Consider the following 21536-nt stretch of genomic DNA (forward strand, 5'->3'; position numbering starts at 1 on the left):
TGCTATCCAAATCTCTATACCTGCACTTGTATAATAGAAGAACCAGATTCAGTCCACCTTTTCTAAGTTCCCTCGTTCCCGAATATTTCCAGAATTTTGAGACGATATCTTTAATACAGCTGAGTTAGGCATGCTCAGCACCGGAGAGCGGTTTTTTTGCGGATTACTTTTTCCTACCGAACGAAAGATTGGGATGTTACAAGTGAGTTTTCCGTTAATTAGTACATGTTATTACAACATTCGTGTTTTTATTTTTCAAGAGGCTTTGAATCCGGGATTAGATTACATATTTTGCACCACAGCCAAGAGGAAACTGCAATCAATTAGATCAATGGCATAGTGGAAATCACAAGCGATAAGTCTTCCTATATTTGAAATTTAACTTGACAATTCCACGTTTTATGGAATTAACCGCATCGAAAATATTTTTGTTTCAAATTGGAGCATTTTAGGCATCCAAAATATTGTTTTATTTGTTTTAATTTTCGCTTCATTATCCGAACTTGTATCTCGCTGTCAAAGTTCAGTAGAGAAGTATGCCGAAATCCATTGGTTGTTTCTCCATTTGAATGTTTTTGGCACATTTTTCTTAATAGTATCTTTATTAGCTTCATTCAAAACAACATTCAATTGTGCTAGATCATTTCAGAAATCTTCAGAAAATTTATGTTCGATAGACACTTGTTTCTCGAACTTCTGTCCAATAATGATCGATCGAAAAATCTTCAATAAGCGCAAAATTTACATAAGCTCTATCCCAGCAAAAAATATCAAAGGCAATAAATAGTAAATTCCAAATTAATTCTCAGTTTCAACACATTTTGGCTGATCGTTGTCTAGAGTGAAACTAAAATTGAAGAAAGAAAGAGAGACAGAGGGCGTTAGAGAGAGAGAGAGCGAGTGTGTTAAATTATAGAGATTTCAAACTTTTTCAGTTCATTAACCTCTAGCCTTGAAAAAGGCCAATTTAAAAAATTTAACCTAAATTCGCAGCCTTGAAACCTTGAAGAAATTGAAACCAAAAAGCACAACAATTTATACTTCTGTCTCGACGCGACGTGACATTTGAGAAATCGACACTTAAATCAGCAGAGAGAAACAGTAAATAGATTTACTAGCCCAGTACCTTATTCTAATCAATAAACACATATTTCATCGCTCAGAATGCTTCCATGAAGCGACAATGAGTAATCGGCACAGCAGCTATATTTCCAAATTAAGTCTCAACATTGATTGCATGCAAAAATGATACTTGTTACATTGTGGGAATATAAGTGATTACTCGCCAGGAAAGAAAGCCTACTTATTTTATTCGTTACTTTATTTTACGTTACTATTTCCACTATATATGTCTTAAGCAAAAAAAAAAAAAAATACTGGGGATATTTCTCATTGGTGTATTTGGAACCAACGCTCAAAATCTATACTTTTTTTCCATCCGAAACATTGAAATGGGTCCCTATATTGAAAGGTTAGACGTAGTCCAACCCCAGAACAAAAAAAATCAAATATTAAATAATATAAGTAATTTTATCATATGTGACATTCAGGGAAAAAATGAGGCTAAGGATAAATTTTTCGATTTTGAGTTTTTTTCGCGATTCGGGACCAGAAAACCTATAAGAATCGATTGAGACCCATCCGAGGTCCCTAAGTTGAAAATTCAGCCCGTGAGATGGTTTTTTACACAAGGAATGTCGCCACATTCACCCAAAGTAACAAAAACAAGCAAGATTGAAACGTATTTTGTGCTCAAACTAGTTCGTTGGTGTGAAAACATACCACAGAAGAGATTTCATCCAACACGAATCCTTGAAAACAGATGTTTTCGTAGCGTAAACTTTAAAAGCGTTTATCTCGGAAACTTATTCTTTACCCTAAGCCCCCTTTCTTCCCGGACGATCACATATAGAGATTATAGAGACCAATGAATGAACTCTGACTGTTGTGTTTTTTCTTAAACTAGTCTTCCATTTGATAATGTACTTCAACACAGTATCGTGAAAATTTTCCACAGTTTGAATGAATTTAGCCTCCTGTATTTCACCTGAATCAACAAGACTTCAAAGAACACTTTGCACCTCACTAGTAAAAAATACTTATTCCCTTTAATGTTTTTTTCATCCCATTTCAGATCCAATATTACAGATCACAGATTCAGAATCAGGATTTCAAAGTAAGATTCCACAACCTGATCTAGCAAACAAATTCAAATCCCAGATCAAGAATCCAAGTTAAAAATTCAAGTTCCAGATCAAGAATCCAAGTCAAAAATCGAAATTCCACATTACGGATTCCAGATTACAGATTGAACATCCAGACTCAAAATCCAAATTCATAATTCAATTTTCAAGATTCCAGAATCAGCTCCTAAATCAAGTAAACGCTTTCGAGTTCCAGTTTCAAATTGAGATCACAAATTTCAGAATGAGATTCTAGATTCAAATTCTATTAGGTCGCCCGAAAAGTAAGTGCCGATTTTTGAGCGCATAAAGGTGGGATGTACAACATTTTATAGCTGAAGTTCTCAAGTTGGAATATCCTGCGAACAAATTTTTATTTTGGTGTGTGTAGATGTAGTGGACAGAAATATCGGGAATAAATAAAAAAATCGATTTCTCTTTGTTTTCCAAAGATTTTGTGGACTAACACAATTTTTTGCCAACTAATTCAGTGGCAAATCCAATTAGCCTTATCATTATCATAATGATCGATTTCGGATTTTAGATTCGTAATCTGGATTTGAATGCCATTTTCAGATTAAGAATTCATTTTTCCATTTTGGAATTCAGATTCAGACTGCGAAGCAAAATTCGAAATTACTAGATTCGTACTCCATATTTAAATTCTTGAATGAAATTCCAGATTCTAATTCGAATTCTAGATTATATACAGATTCCAGATTCAAGAGACAAGCTAAGATTTTGGGCTTTTCTTCCAAGTTTCTACTAATATTCCATGATTAACTTCACCGTTTAGATCTAGATATTGAGGAAGATTTCAAATCAAAATATCAGGTCCAGACTCTCTGGTCCCTGCGGATCATTAGTGGATTTTCAAAAGTTTTTAGCTATTCTAGTTATTGTTGTTCCCAGTGCCGACGCTCTCCAAACGAAAAGTCCACTGCCAATTCGATTGAGACCGGTGCGGATCAGACAGAAATTTTAGTGTCCAGTCCACATGAACCGACGCGGGGATCAACGTGTTAAAGCATAAGATCCAGATTCGAAATCCAGTTAGAATTTCAAATTCTATATTAAAAATCATGACTTAGACTTGGCGGATTCAGTTTCCTTTTTTCAATTTAACATTTCAGATCATAGTTTTAGAGACTACATTCAAATTCAAAACTGCGATCTATTATTTTGTGTATCAATTTTTTTTCATTTAAAAAAATGAACAATCTTGAAATCACTGATGATGATTATGAAATACGCGAACCACTTACGGCATTGCATTAAGCTTGGCGTTGACTTCGGCTCTCCGCTGGGCCGAGGCGGTAGACGGAGAAAGCGATGCAGCTCCGGTCGCACCTGTCCAACTATTGGGAACCCCATTACTATCGAACCCTCCAGATACACCGGCCTGTGGTTGAGGGAGTCCGATTTGGCTGTGCATCGAGTTGGACATTCCGTGCGCCGGGGGTAGCTGCTGTTGTTGTTGTTGTTGTTGCTGCTGCTGTTGATGCTGAGGTGTAATAGTTGCCATTACTGCTGCCGATGGCTGATTAACGTGGATGTGGTTCTGCAGCTGAACGCTGTTCATCGAGGCGGACATGAGATTCGGTTGATGGCTACTGATGGCATTGTGCTGTGTTGGCTGCTGCTGCTGATGCAGCTGTTGGGCTTGCTGTAAACTTGAGGCAGCAAGCACGCTATGCTGGTTGGGAGATTTTGGTATGTGATGTGCTGCTGGAACTATCCCGGAGTGTAATGGTGGAGGCTGCTGGTGGTGTTGTGCCTGCTGTTGCTGCGCGGCCAGATGGATGGAATTTAGATTTTGATTACTCTGGAAATGATGACGAATGGTTAGAATGCAAAAAAAGCAGCAAGTTACAGGAAGTTTCTTACAGTAACAGTATGTGGAGGTAATTGCGGTGGTGCCATCTGTTGGTGCTGCTGTGGCGAATGTTGTGACTGCTGCTGGGGAGCTGGCGGTGGATTAATGAACTGTGGCGGTTGCATTAATCCGACACCGCCAATGCCACCGGATATCCCTCCCGGGACGCCTCCACCCGGTTGTGGCGCTGGTCGTTTGTGCTGCCGCGCCGGTGCCGTCGGGGGCATTTGATGCGGCATGAACCATGGACAATCGCCCGAGGCGGCCGAATTGGCTGCTGCTACTACTGTTGACGAGAACCCCCGATGGTGACCGACTACTGCTGTTTGACCCGACGACTGCAGATTGATGGCCGCCGTATGACTGTTCATTCCGTTGTTCAGCACACTGCTTCCGGTCGAGTTACGACGCGATAAGTTGCTGTGGTGTTGCTCCTCTTGCAGTTCGCTTTGCTGCTGCTGATTCTTGATGCCTCTGCTGCGTTCCACACGTGATTCCCCTCTCACATCGACATCTATAAACGAGAGAAATATGTTCTTCATTAGAATCCTCTGTCAAACCAAAACAAATACCCTCGTCTCTTCTTCTGTGATTCATGCAAATTATTAATAAATAAGATAAATCACTGCCGTCTTCTGAGATGACGGTCTGACCCACTCCGAATTCACTCAAAGCAAGCACAAACTATGCTAAGACCGTGCCAATCCCACGTAACAATGTTCTTCCGTCAGCACAAGCCGGCCAGTGGGTATCAAAATTAGCCTAATCAAATTTATTCAAAACAGATACCGATGAGCAGAGCAGAATCCCGATTGTCTGCCATTCAACATTCAGTATTCAAACCACCCACCATATGTTAACCGGAATTAGTTTTGAGTGGATGCTACAGCCGGCGAGTTTTACTCGCTCATTCTAGCTCCAGCCCGTAGCAGTTGTGGAAAATTAATTTTCTAGTTTCAATTCATTGAAAAACGGAGGAGTGGGGCATCGGAGCAAGAATGTTGACGAGATCATTGTGCGCCACTTGATATCGATTCTAGTGCAGACTGCATCGTCCGTCAGTGATGATACTTGTGCTGTTATTGTTGTCATTTGTTTAAAGTAGCCATTTTTGTAAACATATGCATCCCATCATCGTGTTTATTTTCCGAATGGCGAGAGGAAATTGCATAACAAACCGGGATAGGTGACTACACTCTGTATTCTCTTTCAATGGAAACTCATTTGAAGCCAATTTTCGTAAAGTTGTGACAGCTGATATCAGTATAATGTACAGCAATGATGTCATACGCCTCCGGTTTGCCCGATTCGCACTGTATGAATTAGCCTACATGTTGGCACTTTGTGGTTCTGCGTTCGGCGGTGTTGTCGACTTGGATTCCATCACGCGAGTGCACCGCTTGTAATTTTGCGTCGACAGTGAAATGTTCTCTCATTTGACAATCACTGAAATACAACTGATGGTACTCTAAATCACATGGGACTTTGGTTTTGAATATTTGAAGAACAGCAGAGTAGTTGTTGCACTGCTTTGGTGACGGATATCAAACGAAACGTTGGAGCAGAACATAGAAGTCAAATTACAGTTTCCATTGTTCCAACGGAGTACCCAGTACTCATTCCCATGAACGACGGAAAAATGTTCATACGAAATGTTTCAATTCATTTTTGTTTTCGATTCGATTGCCAAAATTTCTGTTTTGATAAGCAATTCGCGGTTATAGACAAAACCCAAGATTATCTTACACACAAGCAGATATGCCAACCTTCCTGATTTTTCAGGATTTCCCAGACTTTTTGACACGTTCCCTGATATCCTGACAAACAATTAATTTGCCCTGATTTTTCTAAAATGATCCTGATTTTTCCAGATTTTTGTTGATTTTGTACTTTTTACTTTATTAGAATGAAAATTATCTGTAATAATAATACGAAGTTTTTCTAGTTGGAAAAGAGAATTGTCATAATAGCCTACATGAAAAAAGCTTTCCAGTCCGCACTTGCATAATGTTTAATCTCTTTTTGTTTTTTATCTACATATTCCGAAGCGCTTTGCTTTATCGAAGCTTGAAGATGGCTTGAAAAAAAAACTCTATCAGATTAGTTATATTTTGAATGAAAGTAATTACTTGTTGCTTTTGAATAATTAAAACACCTAGTTCTAGTTCTTACTTTACAACTGTGTCAATACATTTCTTAATATTTCCACAAAAACTCATCATCATTAGCATAATCTTACGAAACTGATCTCGAAACTGAACTTATTCATTATTTCCGAAGCTCCGAAGTATGAGCTGCTACTAATCAAACATTTAGAACAACGTCAAACTTCATGTCTTTTTGTCAACAAGACAATTTATGTTGGAGTCTGGTTGGAACGTGCTATCCCACCAGCTAAACTAACCGGATATTGCACCTTAAGATTGTCAAAGGTAAAGGTCCCTGCGAAATTCTCACAAGTATACGAACTTCGACATTTACTGTCTATAATGAAAATATCTTTCTTTTGTATATAAAAGAGTTTTCGGCGAGAAAGTAAACATATTCCGAGAGGATACATTGTTTTAGCAGTGTGAAATATGGTGAAAGATCGTAGAACAAAACTGTGCACATAAATTTTAATAAATGTATGTCTGCCTATGAAAATCATGCGTTTGTGTTTCCAGAAATCGGTTCAAAATTTCCGGACAACGCAATATAAGCATCCTGATTTCTCCTGATTTTTATTTTCATTCTCCCTGATTTTTGAAAATAATAGTTGGCAACCCTGCACACAAGACAAGATCCGAGACACCTTATCCCCACATCAGTTCCTGTTTGTAAAATGGTTCATCTCGGGAAAACACCCAAACACGACAGCCATGAGTGAGTTCACCTATCAAGAACAACATCCCTTTAAAAGTTCAACGGAATTGGTCTTTCTTTATTTTTGTTCCGCGAGCCCGTACCGCGAGTACGAAATAAAGCAAGGATATTCCGTTGATCGCTGCAGTGAAACAAGTCTCATTCGCAAAAGATGGACAACCAGAATACCAAGGAATCATCCGGTATCACAGTACGACCTTTCTTCCAGACGTATATCCTGAGCTGAGCTGAGCGCTCGGTGGATGAAGGGTGTTACGATCAAATTTTGGTTAAACAAAAATGTGTGTAAATTGATTATTTTTTTTGAATCAAATTATTTTTCTTTTTGAAGTTTAATTAATATAAGATACAGAAAAACGTTCAGCTATGCATCCGATAGACCGAATCCGAATTACCGGGCCCTTCATATAACTCATCTACTTCATTCCCCTTCAGAATGTCAGTTTGCCTTAAACTACTTCTCGCTTCCAATAGTTTTTTGGATCCTCTTCAGGCTCCGTATGGCGATGGCCCAAAATCTCAAAAGGCAGAAGATGTTTTTCCACCCACTTGTTCTCGTAAATTTTCGGTTGACGGTCCCGGTTGCAATGGAAATGTTGCATTTTAAGCCACAGCTACATATACCTTGCCAAAACAGATATTTCTTAGCGCTCTTCTATAGTTTTCATGTTATGGCTTCCGGGATCGTGTTTTGGCTGTCTTATTTTGTTTATCGCAACGAATTGGAGTCACTACCTTCGTAGGGAAACATAATTTTCGTCGCAAATTTGACAAGCTGATTGTAAATACAAAGGTTACAGGAGATACTGAGAGTGGTTCCATAGAGTATATCATAGAGATACTTACCCTCGTGGAGCATATTGTGCTGTACAAAACGAGTGAAAATAGTAACTCAGATATCCGTTTAAGCATTAGTCGAAGGATGCATTGGTCAACTCAGAGTTACCAAGTGAAACCAATTTTGTTTTCAATTGCAGAGGATTAATCGTTAGTAGAATTTTGTACCACATCGCGATTCTTTATGTACATGATTGCTAGTAGATAGAATTATGTTCGCTTAGATTCAATCCTCGGTCAGGGCTAAATACCGAATACGCAGATACGCATGATCCGTAGAATTCAGCGTCTCTATGACATGAAAATCCCAGAGAATGTGGAATTTTCTTGCGAATTTTGACTCGTAGCGAAAGGGTTAAAAGTTTGCTATGTAAACCGATTATGTTGCTTTCATTTGAAATATGAGAAAATTTAGTACAGGAAATAGTAGTGGAGCATCTAAAATATCGTAGTGAAAGGGTTAAAAGTTTGCTATGTAAACCGATTATGTTGCTTTCATTTGAAATATGAGAAAATTTGGTACAGGAAATAGTAGTGGAGCATCTAAATTAGTGAATTTAGATAAAATTTTGGTAGAGAAAAATTTAAAAGTTAGTAATTTTTAGTGTGCAATTATTAATGTTATCCCAAAAATTCATTCTAAACTTGATTGTTTCTATCAATCTAATTAAAGCTCTCTAACCACTCTACAATTTGTCAATCTTTCTTAATTTCGCTGCAATATCGATATAAAAAAAATTGCGTGAAAATTCAAGCAAGATCTTCGGAAACCGCGAGTTTTACCCCAATGTATTTATAATAGCCACTTAAATTCCACTTTAACGTTGAAAGGTTACATTTTTTCTTGAAACAAGACATATTTGAATTATAAAAAAAACGAACTGTATATAATCGAGTCCAAGATTGTATATAATCGAATCATATATTAGGTTGGGGGAAAAGTTATCCATTATTTTCTCGGTAGGTGACATTAGTGATAAATATCTCAATATCGATCATACAATTTCAAGTTTAGGCTCGTTGTAAAGGTTTCACACTAAAACAAAATTCTTTTGCTATTTTTTGTTTTTTCCATTCAGTTGTCAGTTACAGGGTGTTAACAATGAAGACCAACAAAGAGAATATTTGGTACAATTTTACAATTTTTCTTTTACAAATGCAAAAATGTATGCCAGGTTGCTGGAATTGTGAATGGTGTTTATGATGCCGATACTGCAACAGTGAAATACGTGCAATTTAATTTATCTTTTAAAATTTTTAATTTTTAAATTTTTTTTCAATAAGGACCAATAAGGACCATTAAGGATAGAGACATTATGAATCTCTTTAGGATGGCAAATTTTACAACAAAACGGTGCATATTTGACCCAAATCGGACAATCGGAAGCATATTAAAAATAGTTTTGAATTTCACCCAAAAATACTGGATTACTTTTCCACCAAACTGATATATTCCAATCTGTATATAATCGAGTCCAATCTTTTATATTCGAAATCTTCGAAGTGGTGGAATAGAGGATCAAACTTGATGAAAAAAAAAATCATTTCACGCATGTGTTCGAATTTTAACAACGACAGAGTTATTAATCTTCTTTTTTTTGTTCCGGGCTTTTTTTGCCTTAAACTGGCTCTATTTCAGAAAGTACGCTACGATTTTTTTGCTTCCGTTTGAATATGAGAAAATTTAGTACAGGATAAAGTTGTAAACCATATAAATTGGTGGATTGAAATAACATTTTGGAAGTGAAAAACTTAAAGAATAGTTATTTTGAATGTGTAATCATTAATTTTATCCCATTTTATCCACTTGGACAGTAGGGAGAGGAAAGTCTACGCTTGTCTATGGAGGGGAAGACTCAAATCGTATTTTTTTGTTTACATGTCAATCAAAATCAAAATGACGCAAGTTACACTACGTTGAGAAGACGAAGATCTTCTAGGGATATTAGTGTCATTTCAGAAGAAGAATATGGTACAGTTCAAAGCAATCATCGAAACATGTGTACAGTGAATCGAAGAGGAACTTTGTGAACGGATTAGAAACGCTACCGGCAATACGCGAAAAATATGCACATTTTTTAACGTGAATCAAAACATTTACGATTAGTGTTATAAAGTTTTAATGGGACTCGAAAATCCACCTTTTCCTTCATTCAATACACATGTATAAACTCGAAGGACGATGAATTTTCAAGCATTCAGCCTTCGATTATTTAATTTGATCGAGCGCCTACGTGTCTCATGTCTCGACCCGTTACTTTTTCGCCGCTGCAAATTCTATTTCAGTAAACCACTTTCGATCGACTTAATTCAGAAGCACAAAATATGGTGGACGATAAAATGTACTTTTTATTTTCACAATCAGTAATTTCATGGCGCTGTGTGCAATCATTAAGAGAACTGCAATTCACTAACTAGCTCAAAATGTTTGCAATCAAAATGAAACAACAATCAATTCGAGAGAAATCAAGGCAATAATTGGGAGTCAATCATGTTATCCACAAAACACGAATTCATGACCGCTCACTTACAGTGACCAACAAACAATATGCTGCGTGGAAAATTAAAAAAGAATGAAAACAAAGTAAAAGTATGTGCACGCGGGAGATTGCATGTGGGTTGGCGGCGCACAAGTGACGTTCAGTGCGTTAAAACGTTAATGAAATGCACACTCACCAAGTGAAAGTGATCCACTCGGCGAAACTGAAGGGTGGTGTCATGTTTTTATATGTTATCATACAAACGTAATTTATGTCGCTCACTGGCAGCGTGAAATGAAAAGTGTGATGCATATGACTCAATTCATTGCGTAACCCGGGGTGTGTCTCTAATCTTCTGAATGTAATATTTACACAAATAACATCTCACAGAAATGATGGCTTTACAAATATTATACAACATCTGTTGATACTTCACCCTGCTTTCATGTTGTTATGTAATCCATCAACAAATATAAATCCAAATTGTAACATACCTGTAAAGACAAAGAAAAAGTACGCAATTAGTTGACGTATTAAATCCTGACAGCTTATGACATATACACCATGAGACAGAAATCGCCCTCTGTGTCACAAAACACTGAGCATGGGTCCGTCCAATCAGATTCAATTGGACGTAAGCAATGTCAGACGAAAACAAACGATACACCTCCGCAGGTGACATTTCTCGCATGGGAAGAATTAACAGCCTCCAAATGATGGAAAACCTGTTCAAAACGTAACCATCATGCGCGAAAAGCAATACATATATGCAAACACGCCAACATATCGTCGTCGTTAAATAATAGATCGAAATGCTAAACAGCTGTTGCATTTGTAGTAGTAGTAAACAAATAGGGGTGGCGGTGGTGGCGACGATAATTGCAAAACGCGATCAATGCTCACTTGTTTTACGAGCATTTTTCCTCTTCTGTCTCGCGCGCTTACAATGGGACGCTCGGCTTGGGCACAACGAACTGACCGGCATGGCACCCCGTGGTGTTCAGCATACACGCGTCAGATATTGTTTCACAAAATCAAAACAAAAAGCTTCAACCAAAATGGGCACATGCATAAAAACTAGGTGAACTGAACAAGAGAAGACAGAAAAAAACATGCACCCACCACCGGGTCGAATCTAAAGTACCGGTGTGGTTTGAGAGTGATTGCGTGCTGTTGTTTTTTTGCTGTGCTGAACAAGGTCTGAATTTAATTAGAGTTGAGTTCATGGGTTGCTGGGAAAAGGGAGCGAAAACAATCGTTACAGGATTGCATCCATAAGCCCGGCGGATGAATGAATTCCTGTAACCTGTTTTTTTAGATGGCAAAGCTAATCCTGCTGCTTGTTTGGGGATGGATGGATTGCATATATCTTAAATAATATAAAAAAAAATAAAATAATATAAAATAAAAGGTGCGAGGAACAATCATTCTACCTGAATTCCGTTGATTATTATTTGGATTCGAGCAAGGCTTTCAAGAGATTTGAGGAAAAATAACGTTATCGAAGGACACGGCTAATAGCAAAAAATATCCTACAATTACAATTCAAGGTAAGAGTTCTTTTAGATTGCGAAAAAAATCAAATTCAAACACCTCTGATCGCTAATGATCTGCTCATCAAAACAAGTTATATAAACTGAATCTGCCTGTTGCCTTTAATACAGGATATACCATTACATGAGAAAAGCCGGGTGGTTTAATCAGACATCCGGAATTAGATTCATAATTTATTGCAGAAAAAGTTCAATAATTCTGGATAACCCCTTGTAAAAAAAAAACAGTTGTGATTTTTGATAGCTGACACCATACGTAAAAAGTTTCAAAAAATCGTGGGCATCGACTGGCTGATTTGACATGGAATTACTCTATGAGTTTATTAAGTGTGCAAGGGTGCATATAGAGCACTTAAAACAGAGTGATATGTGGTAGAAGATTCACCTCGCTCTGATTGTCTATCAACGCGTCCAAAAGAAGTTAGAATAAACCGAACGAAGAAATAGTGACTGAAAAACACAAACGACACGGATAACAATAGCCTCAAATCATTCCCAAGCCAAATTTCACAGTGCCACACATTCCCGCTTTTCAATTTTTTTATTTTAGAAATTTTCGGCGTCCTCTCGTCCGGGGTATTCTACTGTAGAGCCACGAATTTCGAGAGTTTTTTCGAGCTCTGAACAAAAAAAAACAAAGAATATTTTTCCATTATTCCATAACTTGTATCTTCATCTTTTTAACAAAACAACAAGAACGAAACGGTAAAAAAAATATTCAGCATTATACAGGGTCTTAAGGATTTAACCCTCACGCAAAAAATCTAATAGCTCCTTATAATATTTTTTTTCGCTCCGTCAATGGTAACACTGCATTGCCCACTTCGGGACGATAATATTCGGCTACTCGTTTTTATGGTTTTTAGTGTCAAGATGTACAATTAACAATAACGTGTATTTTTAGTGAAATCGTATAACTCGAACAACCGAAGCCTCAACTTTGTCCTCTTATGGCAAGAATTTCAACATATCTCGTCGTCGAAGGACCGTTGCTATGTTAATGAGTCACAAAATCTGGAGGAACATAAAGAAGAAATAACTCGGATTTTCAACAGAATCGAAGTCGTAATGTTAGATTTAGAGAGAGAAGTCGTTATGTTAGAGTTAATTTTGTTCACCGTTTAAATCGCGTTATTGAAAAAAAGGGTGGTCACATCGAAAATGTCCTAAAATAAGTTTTATTTTCGTTTTTTAAAAATAAAAATCGGTTCACTTTTGTGGAAGTTATTAAAATTTGTTGCGTGAGCGTTTAATCTGAAAGACCCTGTAATACAGGGCGGACTCGATTATAGACGAATTTCATGCCAACTTGTCTTAGAAGTCTCTGATAGCATCGAATTTCAATTTTTTTAAAAATATTTTAAAAATTAAAATTCATTTTTCTCAAAAACGTATTTTTTAAAAATTCTCAAAAAAGTTATATGAATAGCCCTTACAATTTCCAACCAGTCGTCCATACATCGGAAGATGGGCACTTTTACAGGAATTTTTTTTTTTAACAACAACTTTTCCATGTTTTTTTATTGGAAAAAAATACAGCCAATCTCAATTTTGTTTAAAGTTAAGATAGCGATATAGTGTATTCGTCAAAGTTTTAGATCTTATTAAAATATGAACTTTCGTCGAAGGTGTCAACCTTCTATCTTTTATAGTTTCTGGAATATAGGTCATTTTTGTACGGAGACCCCTGAAAAAATAATGTTTTACTCGTTACACGTTTATGTGTAAATTCTCCCGTTTGACATGTTTCTTAATAGAAAAAAGTTAGCAGAGCAAATTGAACATTAATAGTAGTTTTTCAAAGAAAAACATGAAACGTTTCACTGTTATCTGAGATGGTGCTGCCAACGATCAGTCGAGTTGGCATGAAATTCATCCATATACAGTAGGGTGGAAATGGATGTATGGGAAAAATTTCATAATCGAATTTCAAAAACCGACCATGTACATTTTGTTTATTGATCTGTGCAAAGTTTCAGCTCAATCGGACATGATTTAGGGGTGCCTCAAAGCGCTCAAAGTTTTGATTTTTTTTATCCTTGAAAATCTTCCAAGGGGGGAATAGAGGAAATTTGGAAAATAGATTTTTTTTCGATGCCAAATGACTTAAAAATGCATGAAACGTCGAGGTCTGGTGTCATCTCGAAAGAACAATTTTGCCCGAAAATCGACCTTTCGAGACTTAGCCTGAAAGGACTTTTCGAAAATCCCGTCATTTATTATATGATAATTATCTAATATAATAAAAACCATAGTTTTATAATTGAATTATAATGGAATTGTTATAAAAACGTGCTAAAAATGTTTTTTTTTTGTCTAAGCAGTTTGCTTTTACTTGTCGTAGATTCATACCATAGCGACATCTTTATTCATTAAGAATCCGTTGGTTTTTTTTTGTTTCAGATAACCAGAAGAGTTGAAATCTCATACGTCAAAACACTTTTTTAGACTCAACTTTTTCAATTTAAATTTGTTTTTCTTTTAATTTTTTTTCATTTTTAAGAGATATATATTTGTACTATTCATTGTTTCATTACTTGGTTAATAAGTAATAAAACAATGAATAGTACAAATATTCTTTGTTTTATTCGTTCAGAGAAAACTCAAAAAATCGTGCCTCTGCACTAGAATACCCCCTTAAGATAATAGTGTGAGACAATTCGCATGGCAATTTTAAGATCCTCCTACTGCATGCCAAGTTAGTAATTGTGCAGGATTTGTTTTAAAAAAAATGAATAAAGATCAGTAGGAATGAGAGAATGAGAATGGTTTGATTAAAAAAAATATATATTTCATGATTTTTCGTGTCGTGAACTTTTTTGATTTTTCTCCCCACGCATTTTTCATACATTTCAGAACCGAAAATAACACAAAACCCACCACCGGGAGTATGATTCAATCCACCAAGATAGCAAACGGCTTTTATTATAAAAATTCAAAATAGTACATTTTTCATCATTAGAAAAAAAGGTGAAAAATCGAACTTTTTTTTCGCTTGGAGGTAAAGTGGTCACCTAGTGGGGGCAAAGTGGGCACTCGCACATATCAAGCTAAATGGGATAGATTTATGCGTTTTTTTCGTCCAAATTTGTTTGAATCATATTTGATATAGTAGGCACATGTATGAAATAAGCATGGCCTAATCACCTAGAGTCTCAATTTAAATTTTCTCATGCATACAAAAACGTAGTAAGAAACACATAACGTTCCGCATAATGAGGCTTGGTTTAGTTGGAGTGGCATGTTAATCCAGGGCCAAAACTACAGAAGGATCCTCTTTAAGAGCAGGATGTGATGAGGTATATCAGCTTAAACCATTGAACATTGAACATTGAACATTGTAAGTTGTTATTCACCTATGGCCATTTTGCCTCCAAACATCAAAATAATTTCTAAGCTAATTAATCGCTGAGATTAAACAAAACATCTATTCAGCTCTCCTAGAATATGTGAACAGTCGTCCAAACTGATGATTTGTTCAATATATCAGATTGAATAAATTAAATTTCAGGAGAAATTCCTTAGATACGATGCGCACAGAACTACGGTCTAATGACTATCGAAAGAGCAATTACTGTTTTTATTTATATTTCGACATGCGACAGCTCTACTGAAGTACAGGGTGGCTCAAAAGTCATTAAATTCTTCAAACATAAGGTGACTATCAATACGGCATCTATAGTAAATAGTTTTACTGCCAAACAAGTAGGTGACCACTTTGCGCCCCATGACCAATTTGCTCCCACTACCCCTACCTAAACCTAAAAAAAAAAGTTCACCACCTCGAAAAAACACCTTATGCAAAATATCAGCTCAATTGGACTTAACACTAGAACTACCGACAGTTATTATATATCTAGTTCTACCAAACCGGTAATTATGACCGGTGTGATGTTTAGTTGCCAAAATATAAAAGTTCGAAACAATTTTTAACGAGAAGAAAACATATATTATTCTAATATTGCAAGTACATGATAAGTACATCTATTTGCATAAAATATAGTTTTTTAATTTGTATTTTTATTTAGATATATAGGGTTTTCCATTTCGGGCTTCCGAAAGTATACAGCCCTGCGCTGACAACCGTTTGACATAGCTGTCAACCAAAGCGTCATATCGTTAGTTGAATGTCTGCCATTTTACAATGTGGATCGTTTTAGCATCGCACAACGTGTTAATTTTGTTAAATTATACTATAAAAATGATGAAAAACCGGCAAATGTTTTTCGAGCATTACGGACGGATTTTGGTCGTCATGGACGGCCTACAGAGCACACAATCGCTAATGTAGTGCGTAAATTCGAACAAACTGGATCCGTAGCGGATATTGTGAAACCTGTGCATCATCGTAATGTGCGTTCGGCCGAAAATATTGCTGCTGTTGCTGCCAGTGTGGAGGATGACCCGAATGTTTCGATTCCACGGCGTGCTCAGCAATTGGGCTTGTCAAACACATCATTGTGGCGAATTTTGCATTTGGACTTGCACCTTCATCCATATAAAGTCCAACTAGTACAAAAATTAGACAGTGGTGACCATGAAATGCGTCGGGCATACGTCGATTGGGTGAACGAACAACAGCAGCAAAATGCTGAATTTTCGCATCAAATTTTCTTCGGCGATGAGGCACATTTCGAACTCAAAATTTCCGTATATGGGGCCAGAAAATCCACACGTGATTGTTGAGAGGCCATTGCATCCGCCAAAAGGCACTGTTTGGTGCGCATTATGGTCTGGTGGAGTCATCGGGCAGTATTTCTTTGAAAATGAGGACGGAGAGACGGTAACTGTGAATGGTGAGCGCTATGGCCGCATGTTGACCGATTTTTTTTTTGCCACAAATTGACGAAATGGATACGGATGACATGTGGTTTCAGCAGGACGGCGCCACGTGCCACACAACACGACCGAACATGGCCATATTGCGAACGAAATTTGAGGGACGCATAATTTTCTCGTTTTGGTGATGCCAATTGGCCGTCCAGATCATGCGATTTGAACCCGCTAGACTTTTTTTTGTGGGGTTATGCGAAAGACCGTGTCTATGCCAACTCTCCGCAAACTCTTGAACATTTGAAAGACAACATTCGTGAAGTTATGACCGAGATACCGCCCCATATGTGCCGAAAAGTCATCGAAAATTACCTGTTCCGGATCAAGGTGTGCGAGGAAGCCCTATGTGGACATTTGAATGATGTTGTATTTCACATATAATGGTATAAACCAAACTTCAATTTGAAATAAAAGTTTCATCGAAATTCGAATTCCAAGTGTGTTTTATTTCAATTTACATTCGGAATTTAAAGTTGGAAAACCCTGTACATTTGACAAAAAAAGTTAGAGACAGAGTGCAAAGCGCAAAGTAATTTTTGAAATTCTGTAAATTCCTGGAACAATAACACATGAAGATGGAATGCATATCATTTTGAAGCTTGAACTTTCTTGTTTTGGAATATGTTATGAGCATATTTTTATCTGGGTGTATGTAGATTAGCTAAGTGCTCAAAGTTTTGATTTTTTGATCCTCGAAAATCTAGGAAAGTAAAGGAAATTTGGAAAATCGATTTTTTTTCGATGCCAAATGACTTAAAACTGCATGAAACGTCGAGATCTGGTGTCATCTCGAAAAAAAATTTTTGGTCTAAAATCGACCTTTTGGGACTTACCCTGAGAGGCAATAATGAAGGTGTGGAAAAAAATAATTATCGAATTTAAAGAACCGACCATGTACATTTTGTTTATTGGTACAAACATGATTTAGGGGTGCCTCAAAGCACTCAAAGTTTTGATTTTTTGATCCTCGAAAATCTTCCAAGGGGGGAGTAAAGGAAATTTAGAAAATCGAAATTTTTATTTTGATGCCAAATGACTTAAAAATGCATAAAACGTCGAGATCTGGTGTTATCACAAAAAAAAAATTTTTGGCCGAAAATCGACTTTTTGGGACTTAGCCTGAGTGGCCAAAAACTTGAATATTTTGAATTTCTGAAAAAAGGGGAAAATTTTTATTTTTCTGACTACTCTAAAAAAAATGGACACCTTCATGAAAAAATGAAAAAATACGGTTCTAATATATTGCGATAAGGAACAAAATTATATATTGCGATAAGGAACAAAATTTGCAGAAGCATCATCCCTAAACTAGATCAATTTAAATTTTTAGTTCATAGTTCTAACTGTGATGTATTTTCCCTCTGTGAAACATGGCTTTCTTCAGCCGACGAGCTGAATTTCCACGATTTCAACATTATTCGCCTCGATCGAAATGACTCGTTTGGTGGCGTACTATTGGGGATCAAAAAATGTCACTCCTTCTATAGAGTCACTCTCCCATCGATGATAGGCATTGAAGTTGTCGCTTGATAGACACAAATCAATGGCAAAGACTTCTGCATTGCCTCGATATATATTCCTCCAAGAACCATGGTCGGCCGCCATCAGTTTTTTGATATCATCGCGGCATTGCCGGAGCCGCGGCCAATCTTAGGTGACCTCAACTCCCATGGAACAGCATGGGGGTCACACTATGATGACAGCCGTGCCACGTTGATTTATGATCTGTGCGACAACTTCAACATGACAGTTTTAAATACAGGGGAAGCAACTAGGATAGCCAACCCTCCTGCACGGGCAAGTATGCTAGACATATCACTTTGCTCTTCTTCATTATCCCTGGATTGCACGTGGAAGGTAATCCAAGATCCCCACGGTAGTGATCACCTGCCAATAATTTTATCGATCGCCAATGAATCAGGTTCTCGTGAGTCAGTCGATATTGCGTATGACCTCACGAAAAATATTGACTGGAGAAAATTTGCAGAAATAATATCTGAAGCACTTGTTTCAATGCATGAACTTCCTCCACTCGAAGAGTATAACTTTATATCGAGTTTGATTTACGAAAGCGCACTTCAAGCTCAAAAGAAACGTGTACCGGCTACCACTTTCCGACGTCGTCCTCCATCACTTTGGTGGGACAAGGAGTGTTCAAAGGTCTACCTTGAAAAATCATCCGCTTTCAAAAAATTCAGGAAAACTGGATTAGTGGAATGGTTTCGAAAGTACCAAGCTCTAGAAGCCAAACTAAAAGGTCTGATTAAAGCAAAAAAGCGTGGATATTGGCGGAAGTTCGTCAATGGTTTGTCAAGGGAGACAGCTATGAGCACTCTTTGGAATACGGCTAGGAGAATGCGTGGCCGGAACCATACAAATGAAAGTGAGGAATACTCTGACCGTTGGATTTTCAAATTTGCAAGAAAGGTTTGTCCCGATTCCGTTCCTGCACAAAACGTCGTACGCGACATTCCGCTCCAAGGCGATTATGAGAATTTTTCGATGGTAGAATTCTCAATTGCACTTCTCTCATGTAACAATTCAGCTCCGGGGTCGGACAAGATTAAATTCAACTTATTGAAGAATCTTCCCCACTTGGCAAAACATCGTTTGCTGAACTTGTTCAACAAGTTTCTGGAGCTGAATATAGTCCCGCATGACTGGAGACAAGTGAGAGTGATAGCCATACGAAAACCCAACAAGCCGGCTTGCGATCACAATTCGTATAGGCCGATTGCAATGTTATCCTGTATTCGTAAATTGCTAGAGAAAATGATTCTACTTCGTTTGGACAAGTGGGTTGAAACGAACAATTTGCTGTCAAATACGCAGTTTGGCTTCCGCCGAGGTAAAGGGACGAACGATTGTCTCGCGCTGCTATCTTCTGAAATCCAAATCGCATTTGCTCGCAAAGAACAAATGGCTTCCGTTTTTCTCGATATCAAAGGGGCATTTGATTCAGTTTCCATGGAAATTCTCTCAGAGAAACTTCATAATCGTGGACTTTCACCAATTCTGAATAATTTCCTGTACAATTTACTCTCAGAAAAGCACATGTTTTTCAATCATGGCAGCTTGAAATCTTCTCGATACAGTTTTATGGGCCTGCCACAAGGCTCCTGCCTAAGCCCCCTCTTGTACAGTTTTTACGTCAATGATATAGATGATTGTCTAACTAGAGATTGCACGTTGAGACAACTTGCAGACGATGGAGTTATTTCCATCACGGGTACTAATCCCGCCGTTCTGCAAAATTCCTTGCAAGATACCCTGAACAACCTGTTCACGTGGGCTCTCAAGCTGGGTATCGAATTCTCTACGGAGAAAACTGAAATGGTCCTTTTTTCTAGGAAGCACGAACCCGCCCAATTCCAGCTTCACCTATCCGGCAAAACGATCAAGCACTCGATGTTTTTCAAATACCTTGGAGTATATTTTGACTCTAAATGTACCTGGGGAATACACATTGCGTATTTGAAACAGAAATGCAAGCAAAGAATCAATTTTCTCCAAACAATAACCGGAACATGGTGGGGTGCCCATCCAGGAGACCTCATTCAGTTATACAAAACAACGATATTATCAGTGTTAGAATATGGCAGTTTTTGCTTCCGATCAGCTGCCAGGATTCATATTCTCAAGCTGGAGAGAATACAATATCGTTGCTTGCGTATAGCCATGGGGTGTTTGCATTCGACACATACGATGAGTCTCGAAGTTTTGGCAGGAGCACCCCCGCTTACTCTTCGGTTCACAGAATTATCCTACAGATTTCTCATCCGTTGCAAGATCATGAATCCATTGGTGATTGATAACTTCGAAAATCTACTCCAACTGACTCCTCAGTCAAGTTTTATGTCTCTATACCATGAGTACCTTACCCATGAAGTGCACCCTTCACCGGGCATCTCCAACCAAGTTTGCTTCCCATACTTTTGCAATTCCTCTGTCAATTTTGATCTGTCCATGCGACAAAAGATCCATGGAATCCCAGATCATCTACGCTCCGATTACATTCCGGAGATATTTTCGGCAGAATATGGGAAAGTTAGATCTGATAAAATGTTCTTTACTGACGGTTCATGCATAAACGGGTCCACTGGCTTCGGCATCTTCAATGAAAATTCCAGTGCCTCTTTGAAACTCAAAGATCCTTGTTCCGTGTATGTCGCTGAACTGGGTGCGATATATTACGCATTAGGGATCATTGAAACATTGCCCATCGACCACTATTTTATTTTTTCAGACAGTCTCAGCTCAATAGAGGCAATCCGCTCAATGAAAGTTGATAAACGCTCATCTTATTTCCTAACAAGAATAAGACATCTATTGGGTGTTTTGGTCGAAAAATTATTCAAGATTACCTTAGCATGGGTTCCCTCTCATTGCTCGATTCCGGGGAATGAGAAAGCGGACTCGCTAGCTAAGGTGGGCGCTTCAGAAGGCACACTTTTTGAAAGGCAAATTACTTATAACGATTTTTTTCACATTCCTCGTCAGGACACACTCGTTAGTTGGCAGCGCATGTGGAGTGAAGATGAGTTCGGTCGTTGGTTACACACGATTATCCCTAAGGTTTCGACGAAAGCTTGGTTTAAGGGATTGAATGTCGGTCGTGATTTCATTCGCGTGATATCTCGGCTTATGTCCAATCACTACAACCTAAACGCGCATCTCTATCGAATTGGGCTCGCAGCAAACAATCTTTGTGATTGTGGCGATGGCTACCACGACATCGAGCATATTGTCTGGTCGTGTATCCGGTTCCATGCTGCTCGCTCTCAGCTCTCTAGAGCACTGAGAGCAAAAGGCAGACAATCGGATATCCCCGTCCGGGATATCTTAGGTAGCCGTGATCCTGATCTTCTGCTTCATCTATACCTGTTCCTCAGAAACGCCGATGTCAACG

General features: G+C 37.9%; 1 protein-coding gene across 5 annotated transcripts in view; it reads right to left on the minus strand.

The window, feature by feature from the left end:
* Nucleotides 1-21536, minus strand: part of LOC129775388 (tyrosine-protein kinase CSK) — a 114661-nt gene that overhangs the window by 14147 nt on the left and 78978 nt on the right. For all 5 annotated transcript variants that reach the window (XM_055780085.1, XM_055780087.1, XM_055780083.1 and 2 more), the window contains 2 exons: nt 4071-4573; nt 3449-4008 (listed from right to left, as the gene is read on the minus strand). In XM_055780085.1, the coding sequence (XP_055636060.1) occupies nt 3449-4008; nt 4071-4573 (1063 nt within the window). The remainder of the gene's footprint in view (nt 1-3448; nt 4009-4070; nt 4574-21536) is intronic.

The sequence above is a fragment of the Toxorhynchites rutilus genome, chromosome 3 (assembly GCF_029784135.1).
Source record: "Toxorhynchites rutilus septentrionalis strain SRP chromosome 3, ASM2978413v1, whole genome shotgun sequence".
Taxonomy (NCBI): domain Eukaryota; kingdom Metazoa; phylum Arthropoda; class Insecta; order Diptera; family Culicidae; genus Toxorhynchites; species Toxorhynchites rutilus.